A 15,322-nucleotide genomic window follows, 5' to 3' on the forward strand; every position below is an offset into this window, starting at 1 on the left:
CAGCTACAACAGAAATTGTGAATCTATTTTTGCATGGGTATATCAGAGATATTCTGATTTAAAGTTTGGCTGCAAACACAGTGAGCCTATTTAGATTTTGGCCTCTTACTCCAAAAATCCCTTCATCCATTTTGTTTAGGATGCTTCTTCTGCTCCAGTTCCTGATACAATGGGGAAAAGGGCCTCTATAAATGCCTGAAAAACACCAAGGAAAACAACCCACAAATACAAATTTTCTGCATTCTGAGTTAACAATAGCAGCTGGATTGTCCCCAGCACATGGATGGGATTAGTCAGTCTTCCAGGTGCTCATGGCTACAAGCAATAAACAAAACTGTCTTAATTACGATTTAACATAAATTAGGATTAGCATACCCAGGAAGGCTTAGTGTGTTATCAGCAGCGTGCATTTTACCTAAGCTAGCATTTTGTGTGCTCTCAGTTATACCAGCTGTTTATCTCCTCATGTAGGTTGACTCTGACACAAAAGGATTTCATGACAGGTAAGGTGGGATTTCTAAAATTCTGTATAGAATATAAGCCTAAAAGCATTACCACCCAAACAGCCATGTACTTCATCCAGCATGTGGGATTTATTTTTAATTAAACTGTTTATTTTCAATTTAAATGCCTAAAAACGCCCTTACATACTTTGAAGGAAATGTTCCCCAAGTAGTGGTCAATACCTGTGACTATTTCCAGAAACATTCTGTTCTCATTTTGTTTTCATGCAACATTCTTGTGAAACCTGGACTATTTTCACACTTGATATTCACAGCATGTGCTTATTCAAAGAACTGTATTCATAAGCAAATTATTAAGGAAATTTAAAAAAGGACTTTTCTAGTGTTCATACACTTATAAATTCACAAAACTAGAACACAAATAGGTTTAATAATTGCTTGAAAATTTTCTCTTTTTCTTTTTGCTTGTTTTTTGAAGTCTTAATGCACTGAACTTTTATTCTGGAAAATTATTTTGGTAGGTCTTAGAATATAAACTGTTGTCAATCCAGAGGAAAACATCCACAACATCCACGTCTGCACAGTGAAAAAGGACATGAAATATAAGGATTTCAACTCATCCCTAATTCTGACCCAAGACTCACCTTTATGTCACCAAAAAAACCCATTCCCCCTCTAAGATTGGCAATTTGCTTGTCAGTTTCCCCATTCTTGACAGATTTAGGCAAGATATGATGAATGGCTCTGGCAGAGCTGCCATCAGCAGGATGTTAACATTTCCACATGAATATCAGCAACTCCAGCTCTGCTACAACGCAGAGCCACAGAGGAGAACAGAAAGCCATAGAGAAGTCAGACCACAAATTGCAATTCCACATTAGGACTTGCACATGAGATCTTGCACTTTAGAAACAAAATCCCACATGTGCAATGTTGGAATTAAAAGTCAATCTGAAGTTCTTATCTACAGAGATATTTTCTACAAATAAATCATATTTTGAATTTCCTTCAGACATTGAAAAATATTCCAGGAAATTGCCAAGAAAGAATTTGATGCCAGCAGAGTACTTCCCATGACAATACTCTAAAAAATCCATTACATTTATTGTGTGATAATTCTTTAATATTAGGAAACCAGGACAAATGTGTTGTGAAATCTCTGTGAAAAGAAACCATAAATACTAAAAAATCAATACCTAATTCTGGTAAGGCTGGAAAATGCTTTCAGTACTCTCATGGTTAAACCCCAGATGGTAACTGAGCTCCACACAGCCTCTCAGTCACTTTACTCTGGTGGGTTTACTCTGGTTGGGGAGTGAATAAAAGTAGGAAAAACTCCTGGGTTGGGATAAAGGCAGCTTAACAGGTGAGGCAAACCAAGGGACTCATTGCCCACTCCCCATGGCAGGCAGGGGCTCAGCCATGCCCAGCACAGCAGGGCTCCATCACCTGTGACAGTGACTGGGGAAGGCAAACACCATCACTGCAAACGTCCCCCCTTCCTCCTCCTGCCCAGGTTTCCATGCTGAGCTGGTGCCATATTATGGGATGTCCCTGGGGCAGCTGGGGGCAGCTGTCCTGGCTGTGCCCCCCCCAGCTCCTTGGGAGCCTCTTGCTGGTGGGGTGGGTGAGGAGCAGGAAAGGCCTTGGCTCTGTGTTAGTGCTGCTCGTGATAACGAATGCAGCCCTGAATTATCAACAGAAATCCAAAACATAGGCCCATACCAGCTACTATGAAGAAAATTTACTCTATCCCAGCTAAAATCAGCACAAATATTATTTAAAAATGCATTATCAGCCTAATCAATAAACTTCAAGGAGAGTTTTCTGATTCCAAAAAAAAAAAAGGAAAAGGAAATAGAAGCATTTTTTAAAAAAAGGGGGCTTAAGGTTGTGTGGAGGTGAGTCCTAGCAGTTTGGACCCTTGCCTTCCATCATGAATTCTATTCCTGGAAGAAAATATACTCCAGGTACCCCATTTTTATAAAATGATGCTGTACAACTATAAGAAAAATCATTTGCTAGAAGATTTAGCATGCAAGGAAATACTCATTCAGGGCTTAAAATGTTTCTAGCTTCCAGCTATTCTCCCCACTATCAGTGTGCCACAGTTCCTGTTGTATTGATCCCTGATCCAGGGTTAAGCACCTGATTTTCGAGACACTGCTGGTGCACGTGGGGCTACAGTGATGCAAAGGGGATTTCACTGCTCTCTCCATCACCTGACCTTAGAGGGTTGTGAAAGGGGAGGACAGCAGAGCAAGAAAAATAAAGAAATCTATCGACAACCAGGTCCATCTGAGCGAAGATGAGTCCAGCAACTCCATGTGCACAACATGTCCAGTAAGGGGTGGTTTCCTTTGTTTTTTCAGAACAAGTACAACTAAAGTAACTAGAGAGGAAGCTACTGAATTGCTTCTGCCAGATGTAATGAATTAATAGTTTGCTCTTCCCCCTCTGGATTCAGAATTAATTCTTAGCCTATACTGGCATTTCTCTCACTGGAAAATTTAATTTGCATCATTAAAGCCCTGAGTCTATTACAACTGACACAGATGGGCAGCATAAAAAAAAAACTGTATAAATTTGGTAAATTTGTTAATATTGATGATTCTAAGTATTATTCAAAATTCTAATTAAACACCAATAATCTGCTTTAGCTAAAGAAAATCTTACATTAACCCCAACAAAGACAAAAATGTATTTCACTGATAATAGATCTGACTTCTCACTTAGATTTTAAGTTTACCCACATTAACATCAAAGGAATTAACTGCTTTCCTGAATATAGATCCTTTTTCTTAATCTATTGGTTCCATGGTGACATGATGACTGATCTTACACAGCAAGGAACAAATATCTACTGGTCTCCAGATCCATTACCTGTGACAACACCAGCAGTCTATTACTCAAAAAATTATGCGTAAGTTGATACACTCAATTTGACATTCAATTTTGTCTTCATTTATATTAATAGTAAAAATATGAGCATTCCCAGAAAAACATGATCATTTCCTTAAATGACTGTGAGAAGAAAAGATTGTAGTAGTGTTCTGATAATACTGCCACACAGCCCTGGTGGAAATCACTGCTTAACCATTCCACCATAACTAATACTTTTCTGTATCTCTTTACATAAATTTCATAATAATGACTATAAGAAGATACAAAATCAACAAGCAGAGCATGCCTGATACATTTTGGGTACCTTGCACCAAATATAAAAATGTCTAGATGCAAAACAGATTTCCTAAAGAATTAAGAGGCTGACATGAAGATAAGCTGGAGTGGTTTTAAGCATGAGTAAGTGATATGAGGCTATCCAACATTTAATACAAGGCCACATTTTTATTTACACCTGAAAAGAACCAATTAAATTAATGTCCTGGAAACAACCACATGTAATAGTCCACCATAAATCTTTATGCATTCTTGCATGTATTTTAAAGACTTTTCCTCCTCTTTGTTCTTTCCAATGTCAGCACAATGGTTATTGCCTTCCCTATCACAGTTCAGATATTGGCTGCACCTTCAGGATGATGCTGAAGAGTAAGACCTATACTTTGAAATTGTCCATGCCCTTAAGAACATTTGCTCTGGAATAACAGCAGGGAATTGCTCATTTCCCCTTACCCAAAAATTTTCCCTTCCACGTGCCTGATAAAGACTAAAACAAAAACATGCAGAGCAGCATGTGTAAATATCCACTGTAAATCCTCCTTAAACTCAAAACAAAAGACTTGATGCAATAAGAACATGCATCATTTAACATGGAAAAAACCACAGGTTTAATCCCTTGGGAGCTACTATCATTCCAGACTTATAGTTGAACTTTTCGGTTTGTTCACATTTATAGTAACCTTAGAGAGTCTAGAATAAAATCTTCAGTTTAAAAGAATGCCATCAGTTTGAAAGCAACTCAGAGTGTTTTACCTAATATCAAAGAACAGAACTACAAACTGATTATTAATATTATTGAAAGTGATTGCAGTTTTCTGTGATTTTCAATTCTTTAATCTGGTTATGTGGATGTACCCTGCAATGTCATCATGGCTAATAAAAATTAACTTTTCTCTACAATTTCTTGGGGAGTTTAGTAGTACTAAGTGCTAAAAGCAAGGAAAGTAGTGTGCATACAGAGGGAAATTATTTGCAGTGACAATTTTGAATTTCCATAGAATTATTTTCTTCTGAAATAAGGAGACTTCTAGAACTCTCATAACAATACTGACATAAAACACTGAACTGGTGGGACTCCTTGGTACTTCCTGGAGGACTCAGGATGGTCTGCTGTTAATGTAATCAAAGTCAATAAACAGGATTTATCAACAAACCAGGATCTATCATACCACAAGGCTGGGGAGGGGAGGGGGAAGAAAATGTGACTCTGCTCCACAAAGTCTCAAGTCTTCAGGTAATTTTTGTTATTTTCCTAAAATCCACCCAAAACCACCTGACTATGATGTATTAATGATGTACAGCAACAACACAACTGAAAAACATTACAAAACTAAGATACAAAAACAGTCCTCCTACTCTGACCATGTTAAAAAGAGAAACAATCTTGGAGAAATTATCTCCTTTTTCTGATTGCAATGTGCAGGGGCGACTGTCAGTAACAGCACAGAGCAGCCAGCGCCTCCATGTAGGGTTTTGCCACCGTGATGTCACAGAGCAGTTCCATGAAATGACAGAAAGCTCCTTCCAGGGTGACTGTTCATGAGATCACCCTGTAACCGCCCGCACACCTGGCCCAGAGTTCTCGTGCAGCACCATCAGGCGTGGAGCACAGCCCAGCAGCACAGGATGCAGAGCAGCTCCCGCTGGGGCAGGTCCCTGCAGCTCTCTCACGATGGATGCTGTGGTGCTTAAAAAGAAGGGCTACAGCCTCGGTGCTACTCTTGGAGAAGGCTCCTATGGCAAAGTGAAAGCTGCCTACAGCCACCGCCTGAAATGCAAAGTGGCCATCAAGATCATTGACAAGAAGAAAATTTCTCAGAATGTCCTGGAAAAATTTCTCCCCAGGGAAATGGAGGCTTTGATGAAACTGCACCACCCAGCAATCATCGAAACCTATGAGATTTTTGAGACTTCCTCAGGGAAAGTGTACATTGTGATGGAGCTGGGGGAGAAGGGCAGCCTCCTGAACTACCTGAGCAACCAGGGGGCGATGGAAGAGAGCGCCGCTCGCTCCAAGTTCCAGCAGCTGGCTTCTGCCATCCAGCACTGCCATGACTTGGACTTTGCCCACAGGGACCTGAAATGTGACAACATCCTTCTTGATGACGGTCTTAACTTCAAGCTCTCAGATTTTGGCTTTTCAAAACCCCTGTGTCGAGATGGAAATGGAAAAACCATTCTCAGCAGCACCTTCTGTGGGTCTCTTGCGTACTCAGCCCCCGAGCTGCTCGAGCATATTCCTTGTGACCCTAGGATTTCGGACATGTGGAGCCTGGGCATTATCCTGTATGCAATGCTTTTTGCTTCACAGCCATTTGACAGTACCAACGTCAGGGAAATGCTCCAGGTTCAGAAACAACAGAAGATTCCCTTCACGAAGGCAAAAAATCTCTCTACAGACTGCAAGAACCTCATTACCCACTTGCTCCACCCTGATGTGTCCCAGAGGCTGTGCATAGATGAAGTTTTGAGACATCCCTGGCTGCAGAACCCGAAACCCACGCGCAGCCCGCGATTCCCAACCGACCCCAAAGCCAATGTCAAGAAAAGCCCCAAAAAAACCAGGATGGAAAATCCCATTGTGCGTAAGTGTAAGGAGTGGAGGAAGAAATCAGATTCTCTTAAGGATGCTTTCCTTTAACAGGGCCACAATGTTGGCCTCACCTGTGAACTGCATTAGTTTAAACTCACATTAAAGAGATCTTGTCTGAAATTCCATGTGGCAGTCATGTCCCTGCTCCTGCACAGTGCTCTTGAAGGAGGAGCTTTAACACTGCCAAAGTCAAGACTGTGAAACACGGGGGAAATAATGAGGGAGGGAAGTTTTAGAACGTGTAAACAAACTGCAGAGGAGGACTTTGTATATAATATTTGAAGGAGGAATGTATTTCAAACCTAACAATGCAATTTTTTTAATATATCTGAATATCAGACCTGGTGCACTTTATAACAATTTATAACTATTTCAATACTCAGACTCTCGGATCTGCCTAGACATACTGCTTATGAATCAAAATTTATCTGATTTTCTCTTTTAAATTTGAGTCTTTCAACAAAAATATGTGCAATGGAAACCATTTCCCTATTGTTAAAAATTAAGATTACAAATCAGTTGTACCATAACACAAGTTTTAAGTCAAAAGGAATGAGGGAAAGGGTTTTCATTAATTAGGAAGGAAAATTTAAAAAAAAAAAACACACATCCAAATATCAGCTGCCTTTTAACTGAAACTTATTGGCTCAGCCAAAGACATACATGAATTTCTTTTTCTATAACAAGAAATATTATTTTAGACATTAAGAAATAAAACATATACCTTCAATGCTATGGTTGTTTAGCCTAAAACTCAAAAAAATAATGTTAAATGTTTTACTTGCATTACAGCTCTGCAAGGTAAAAGCCTGGAAAATGACAAGTCTCCTGTCCCATTGGTGTAATACATTTACTTCTAGGTCCCACAGGATTGATTCAACTGGTTAAGTTATGCAAGCACACATTTACAGGCCAGCCACTTCCTGCAGAAAAGCATCAAAAAATGTCATGTGGGTAAAATCCAATCCCAGTGGAGACTGTGGGAGGTTTATTACTCAATTCTTTGGTACTCAAATAATTGCCTGTCACTAAAAGTAAAGCAAAACAAATATAATTTCATGGGTCTTCTTTGCTACATACATTTGACCAGTTATCGATCTACAAAGGTATTCATCCAACACCTGAGGATGTTGTGCACACAAATGATGACCTACTCATCATTTACTACTGCTTAGAAAGGGTCAGGCTACTATGTTTAACTCTCTATAAAATAGAGAGAAAGTCAAAGTGCTACTGAAAAGCAGCAAAATGTCAAAAAGTACTTTAACATACAATTTGACAAGACAAAAATTATGTTTATCCATTATGTCACCCATTACTCTTTACAGAAAATCTGCTGTTCCCATTAAAATATTATGCTAAAATATCAAATATAAAATACTGCTATTGGCAAAGCCATCAAATATCAAAAAAACTGACCATAATTAAAACTATTATTTCCATTTAGTAAGTGTGGAGAACCAAATCTATTCCAGGGAAAGAAACCTTTTTGCTTAATAATGTGAGATTATTTTTGATGCTAAGAACTCAAATGCACTCTGGAATAATTACAAACCTTACTCTGAGTAGTCTTCTGCCTCAGAGAGTGGATTAAAAGATGGATTGTACAAACAGCCATTCAGCAGAGCTCTTACTATCCTAAATAATCCAAGGAGAGACAAAGTCAGATCCAGCTCTAATTAACACTCATTGCTCATGGCAGGAGAACATTAACATGGTACATTTCCACTGGCACATGTTTAGAAGTCACAACCATTGAAAAGGACACTTGGACAAACAAAGTGGAGCTTATGAATCCTTTCAGATAGCAGTTCAGTAGAAAACTTAAAAGTATAGCTTATTGTTATTTTGCTTTCATTGATTTAATCTGGGACCAGAATACAGTACTAAAAAAAAAGGTACTAAAAAAAAAGGAAGCCATGGAAAAAAAATTCTTATTCTATTTTAATTTTGCCACTTATTATTGCATTATCAGATACCAGATACAAGAGGAAACATGACTGGAAAAAATCACATGGGATGTGCCTCTAAGAGGTGTGACACCTCTTCCTGCTGTACTAGCAGCTCCTTGGGCAGTACAGGCACATTCTTATTTCCAGTTCTGTGGCCAAAATACATCTGAGTGCACAGCCAAAATCAAAAGGCAGGACAGCTCTCTTACCAGAGACCTTTCCAGGTGATTTTATTACAGATGTGGGCTGCTCTGTTTTGTAAATTGTATAACAGAGAGCCTGACATGCATCTAAATAGGGTGGATTTTGCAATTCTGGTCTCCTTGGGAATTCAGTTTTATTCCAGTCCTTTTAAGTAAGGCAGGACATGCCATTGAAAACAAACATCTATGTCCTAAAAAGCTTCTAGAGAAAGAGGACCTATGAACTGTGCTGGTGAATGCCACAACAAAACAAACTAAGCTTACTAAAAATATAATTCAACTGAATGAAGTGAATGGGGTAAAATGTGTCCTGCTATAATTCTGTTCAAATGGCACTGGGTTTACCTTAACTAAAGATCATAGAATCATATATTTACTAAGGCTGGAAAAGACCTCTAAGGTCTCAAGCCCACCCATTAAATCAACACTGCCAGGTCCACCACTAACCATGTCTCCAAGGACATCATGAATGCATTTTTTGAAAACTTCCAGGGATGGTGATTCCACCATGTCCCTGGGCAGCCAGTGCTGGAGCCCCCTTTCAGTGAAGAACTTTTTCCTGACATCCAGTCTAAATCTTCACTGGCACCACCTTCCTCTTGGTCCCCTTGTTTGTTACCTGAAGGAAAACACCAACCCCCTGCCTGCAGCCTCCTTGCAGGCACTTGCAGAGAGTGGTGAGGTCCCCGAGCCTCCCTTCCTCCAGCCTAAACAACCACAGTTAACGCAGCTGCTCCTCAGTTCCCTCAGCTTCTATCTCCTCAGATTTCAAGAGGAATCAATACCACACACCTCGCACTGGGGGATGAAAATGGAGATTGTTGTAATCACTAATGTTTCAGATCAAAATTTAATTTGCACTTTCCTCTACACATTACAAGTGATTAAGTGAGTTTTAGAATCATCTTTTCCCTAGCCAGAAGTGTCCACACTTTCTTATCTTAAATCATTGGCACTTAAATTAATGGCTTTTATCTAACAGATACAGCAGTCATAATAAATATTTAAGACAACTATTTAAATTTTGGCTGTATTAACATTATAACGTAAAGAATCTTAATTTTATTTGCCTCGATAAATCAAAGATTAAACTCACTCAGACATTTTATCTTGCTTGCCCTTAGAATAACTAAAGAAATTCACTTTAAATATGAATAATATGTCTTCATTTTATGAGCTTTGTTCATTTCCATAAATTTAGTTTGAAAATAAAATTATTTCTAGTACTTACTGGAATGCTGATAATGAACTATTGAATTAATATTTTTGTCTCCATCTAAAAATCACTTGAACTCATTTGAAGGGGTTGGATTCTTAAAGGAGAACCTGCCTCAATTTATGCTGCTTGCTATGGCACTCAGAGCCATATGAACCATCGTGGACATTCCATCAAAAAATAAGGTTCAGAAAGTTACAATTTGTCAAAAAGTCTCAGTACTATCCCTTGAAATACCATGCATAATATTTATTGAAGTATATTTCAACACTCAACTTCACAATTAAATTTTGTAAGATTGCTTTCCAATTCCTGCAAGGGTTTTCAGTTCAATGACAATTAATAATTTTGCTCACACAGATACTGTTTCCAAAATAAAACCTATAAACATGACCATGATGGTCTCTGTACAGCCAGTAGAAGTACTTCAAATGACAAAAAGAAAAATTCCAGTGGATAACTTTGTTGGTGGTACAAAAGGGTGTGATTTGGTGGAATTGTGCAGAATTTGCATGCAGCACACACCAGTTTGAGTGTCCAGGACAGCACTCCCATCTCCTGGAGTATCATTACATTTTCCCCAGAGGCTGTATGTTTCCTTGGCTGGCTGTGTGGTGTGTGCTGCCCCCTCCCTGCCCTGCCAACCAGCAGGCTCTGGTGCCTCCATCCAGCTTCCTGGGGACTCTGGGGACAGATGGCTCCAGGGCAGCCAAGGGCTGTCTGGAACGGTGACCCAGACGTCTTGGCACTATGCAAATACCACTATCAGTCAATCATTTTATTATAAATACTGGACAGCCCAGGGCCCACTGAGCTCTCCCACTGGCAGTGGCTGCACTTCAAGAGCTCCTGTTGAGCAGGGACAACTCTCAAGGTTACCCTCAAGGCTGAAATATTCCTTGACACAACAGATCCTCAGGGGTGATCAATAGAGTCCCAACCTTTGAAATCTTAGCCAAGCGATACCAAGGATTGACTGTGCACATAACCTCCTCTGGACATAAACCACTGGCCAAGTCCGAGATGAGGACTGGATCCAGCTGCAGCGTGAGGAGTTTAGAATGCAAGGGTTCCTTCCTGAACCTCATGACTCAGTGGGAAATTCTCCGACAGCTTTTTCTGACCTCGTCCTTTAGGCAGTAAATAGTCAAGTGTACCTTGTTAAAGCACTATCATATTCCCCATTTGATTTTGTTAACTCGTCATTTTATGTTAACAAGGTTTACTGCTGCTTCTCTCTCCGGTGAAGTGCATCACTCCACTCAGGGCAAGGTGCAGTGGACGGAGGGAACAGGTGAAAGGGGTTAACAGAGCAGCACTGGAGGGAATAAACATTGGAGGGAATAAACATTTGCTGATTCTTCTTTCAGAAAAGGCAAGTTATCTGTTATGCCACTTGACAGCCTGTAAATGGATGAATGATTGCCTTTAATAGTGGTGATATTTACTGCCTCAGAAACCTAATTCCTTTGACCTGAACAGAAATGGTCACAGTCATTAGAGCTACATAAATACAGCACTCAAATCTTCTTGAGCACATAACAGTCCTATGAAAAAATCACAAGTCTATTCATAACACAAGACACAGCCAGAACAAAAATTAATCTTTCAGAACCTGAGTGTCAAAAATTGTTCATTGCAAATTTTAATGGACTAAAACCAAAGTTCATTCAAGTCATTTGGAGTCCTTGGTGTTGGTATTTACATCAGCACCAAAACCTTCATGTTATTTACAAAGATAATTCATATTATGCTGTTTTACCCAAGCAATTTCTGCAAGATGAGACCATCTAGACATGTTAGGTACTTAGTTTACTAGACTGTGTTAGACACCTAAAATTAGCATAAGTCCCAAGTACATTGCAGCATTTAATGCGTTTATCTCACAGTATCCTTGTAAAGAAGAGGAATAACATTATCTCAGCTTTACAAAATGAATCTGAAACACAGGATGAATATGGAACTTATAAAACATATTAAGTTCTCAGATCCTATAAGCACTGAGTGCCTGATTACTGTTAAAAATCTGAGCATATGTGTTATATTGGCTAAATCACTGAAAACATAATCTGAGACAAAAGAGATCTCAATCAGGAGCAGTAGCCATGAACTATAGTGAACTATAACTGCTGCCTGTTTTTTCTGCCTTTGATGAGGTTTAACTAAAAAAAAGAAAACAAAAACCCACAAAAAAGCCCAAAGCAAAGAAAACCCACCAATTTCAAGCATACTCCTTCCACCTCTAGTTGAACATAGCATCTCTTTGTTACACAAATCAAGCTATTCAAATTTTGCCAAAGAAATACCTCGAGTTGCTTCTGCCTAGGATTACATAAAATTCTAAATATTCCAACATATACAAACTTAAAAAATGAACTGGATTTTCTTCTTAACTTTCATTGTACCAATAACAAGATGGAAAAGTCAATAAAATGGGACTGGTTTGCTTGCTCAGCAGGATCAACTTGGTCTGATAGCTCATTCCTACCAGTCCTGCTCAACACCAGCCATCAGCTTTGAGATGTGATTTTTTTTTTTTAAATGCTGTTCAACACAGAATTATCAATCCAGCAAAGTACCTGCCAGGATATATTCACCTGCCAGGATATATTCACCTGCAGTTTAAGAAAATTATGTGGGTTAATCAGAGAAAAATTTCTGCTTTTCTGATGCAAAGCTGTGAGCTTTACATTATCTTAAAGCATGAGCAATCCACCAAGGAACTACATATTCAGAGAGCTTTTAATGAATATGTATACATTAGTCTTTTATGATTTTCCTTAAAGGAAAATATTACATCAAAGCAAAGCTAGTTTGGCCTACTACAGAAATGATTTCTTCTGTATACTTCAATGCATCTCAGAAATGGGTTTTCTTAGTAATAAATATTTCTGATGAGGAGGAAGAAATATTTAGTTTATTATTTTCCAAATGTTTAAAAGTAAAAAGGCCAAAATCTTATCTTGATTTTGTAAGGCTATTGTGTTTTAAACTAAGCAGTGATACAAAAAAAATTAAAAATCACTAAAACAAAGCAAAATAATGTTTTCTAGAATTAGCTTCTTCCCTGTCTAGCCACAGCACCATGAGTACAAAAGAACTAGAAGTGTCTGAATCTCGTGCTAACTTCACATTACTGCTAGTTCTGACATAGTCCACAGCTCCAAGACTGTTCTACAGTATTGTCTCCATTGTCGTCTTATTCCTTTACATCCTTCCAAAGGATACTTTGCATTTCTGGGAAATAGTACAGAATTCATGAACAGTTGCTCAATAGCAGTTTGAACACAACATATTGTTCACTGTTAAAAGAGAGATTTAAGAACAGTTCACAGTATGTTCTAGTCTTGTGTCTAGTGTTCTTTCCTTTTCATGTCCAGATGGGACTCCCATTATCCTCCTTTTTCTCTTGTATGATTCATCACCAAAGATTTCCCTCATGCACTTACTGCAGCAGGTGTTCTATCCCTTAACTGTATTCATATGGAAACCTATGAGGAGAAATATTGAACCAAAAAACTAAATAGAATGGAATGTAAATTAAAATACTTTTAGTTCTATGTTTTAGTGTATTGACAACACATATTAATATTATTATACTGAACTGTAGCAGAGGTCTCAAAACCTGATGTGGTTGAACAATAGTATAAATTTATTGTATTCGTGAGTGAAGATGCCTCAAGCAACTTGTAAAAAAAATCCAAGCTAAATAAAATTTGGTTGTGGTGAAAAGGTTTCCTGTCTTGAGAAGATCCACTCTAATTAGGCCGCCTTCTGTGAGACCACTGTTTTATCTTCCTACATGCTGTAAACTTCACATTCTGTCATTACTGCCAGTAATTTCTGTAGAAACCACCACTAATGAATGCAAAAACAGAGCAATGTAGAGACAGGAATCAGGAGGAATCTAGCAGGAAATTTCTGGGTATTCCTGTGGAAATTCAAAACTACTTTTTCCCCATTAAACTTGTTTTCACAGTTCTTAGGGTTCTTTTTCAATCAAGGCATAAGTCTCCCCTTAAAGAAAAATGCAAAAACCAACAAAAACACATTATCATTTCTAATGCTAGAGTTAATTTGGCTACTTATATTGGATTCATCCTAATTTCATATGTAACAGCTGCCTGCCTTTCTTCTCCCTTTTTTAATTTAATGGATGTCAAAGCACATTTTCTACATAAGCAACGGCAGTTCTGGCCTCTGTTTACACGTTCTGTTGGAGCTGTAGACCTGGAAGGGGCTGGACGTTATTTAAACTGCTTATCATCTCATAATTGAAAATACTGAAAAGTCAGAATTCGAACTACTTGGAAGTAATGCAAAGCAACCTCTTGATTGCCCCAAAATTACCACCTTGCATAGCCACACTTCTCAGGTCAGCTTTTGAAAGGGAAACAGCCACGTGAACAAAGCCTAAGCTCAGTCTTTACTAAAATCACCACAGTCAAGGCTGGTGAACCTCTGTCAACTGAGACTTCCCCAGGAATTCCTCCACAAAAATCAAGTGTGTGGATCTACAATTTCAGCAAGTGGGTCTAGATTGCCCAAACTTACTCTAAAACAAAACCTTTGTCATCCTGCCAGTTAAAAAGATGTGGGAAAGTGCTTTGGAGCTAACATTTCCTTGAGGATGTGTCAGTGATGCAATAGCAAGTTAGAGAGACATTCTCCTGCTGGACTCCCAGGTCTGATATTCCACAGGCAGCTGCTTTGGATGCAGCTCCCTCTCCTTCCAGCCCACCCTACATTCACATCTAAGGCACAGCTAAAATCTGGGTACATGGAGGTGCACAAACTCATGTTGTGCTCAACAACAAACACATTTGGGTCTTTTGAAAAATCTCTCAACATTTATTTGCAACATAAAAAAATGAATTGTTCTGGATTTTAACCTGAGGACTTTGCTCAAAATTGATGCTAAGCTTGAGACTAATTAAATATGACACAAGGTGGTGTCAGGTTGGATTAGCATTAACAAACTACTGTATCAACAAAAGGGAAAATAAGGTAAAGATTGGATTTTCTAACCACAAATATTCTTTCTCCTCTGTAGTGAAATTGCCAGAGACAAGGAAATGCGCTGCAGCAACTGAAATGCCAAAATACACTTTCAGATAATCCTGCAAAATCTGCTCCTAAACCCATCCATCAGTGTTTGGAAATACTGTCACCCCATGTTCTCTTAGGTAAACAGTCCAAGGGAAGTCACCTCTGTTTTCAGACCAAGGGCTGGATGTTTGTGTAACTTTTGCTGTTTTGCTTTAAATGGAGAAATTGCCACTTAAGATGAAGTCACAAAAACACAAATCACAGTTTATAGTACAACAGCCAGCAACTCTCATTTGCTTAAACTCCAAGAGTGTAACATTTTGCTTGCAGCACATGGCAGAAGTTCCCATTAATTTTACTAAAATCACATGTACATTAATTACACGGTAGTAATCCATGCATTACCATTTTGCAGGTGAACTTATATTTGGGGTTCACATTTTAAAAAATTGCTAGAATAAGCTCAGCTTCATAGATTAAAATAAAAAAAAAAGCATATTATATTGTTTACACTACAAATCCATCTGGCACAGAAGGAAAAAACAACTGCTGGATGAATAAAAGCTATGTTATAAATATAAGGGCTTTCCATATAAAATCATGTCACTAAGACAGTAAAATAGTAGTAAGTAGCAGGAGTTTCAGCAGTAGGAAATTATATGACT

At 38.5% G+C, this 15,322-nt stretch overlaps 1 protein-coding gene and 1 long non-coding RNA gene across 3 annotated transcripts in view; one reads left to right on the forward strand and one right to left on the reverse strand.

The window, feature by feature from the left end:
• Window positions 1-15,322, reverse strand: part of LOC106629284 (uncharacterized) — a 154,715-nt gene that overhangs the window by 110,368 nt on the left and 29,025 nt on the right. The window lies entirely within an intron of this gene.
• On the forward strand, window positions 5,317-6,285 carry LOC102066532 (testis-specific serine/threonine-protein kinase 2-like). Its single transcript, XM_005484503.2, has one exon. The coding sequence runs from the start codon at window positions 5,317-5,319 to the stop codon at window positions 6,283-6,285; it is 969 nt and encodes a 322-aa protein (XP_005484560.1).

This window comes from Zonotrichia albicollis, chromosome 14, assembly GCF_047830755.1.
Source record: "Zonotrichia albicollis isolate bZonAlb1 chromosome 14, bZonAlb1.hap1, whole genome shotgun sequence".
NCBI lineage: Eukaryota > Metazoa > Chordata > Aves > Passeriformes > Passerellidae > Zonotrichia > Zonotrichia albicollis.

Excerpts from the sequence above, each read along its gene's own strand:
- LOC102066532 (XM_005484503.2), top strand. The coding sequence starts at position 5,317 with ATGGATGCTGTGGTGCTTAAAAAGAAGGGCTACAGCCTCGGTGCTACT.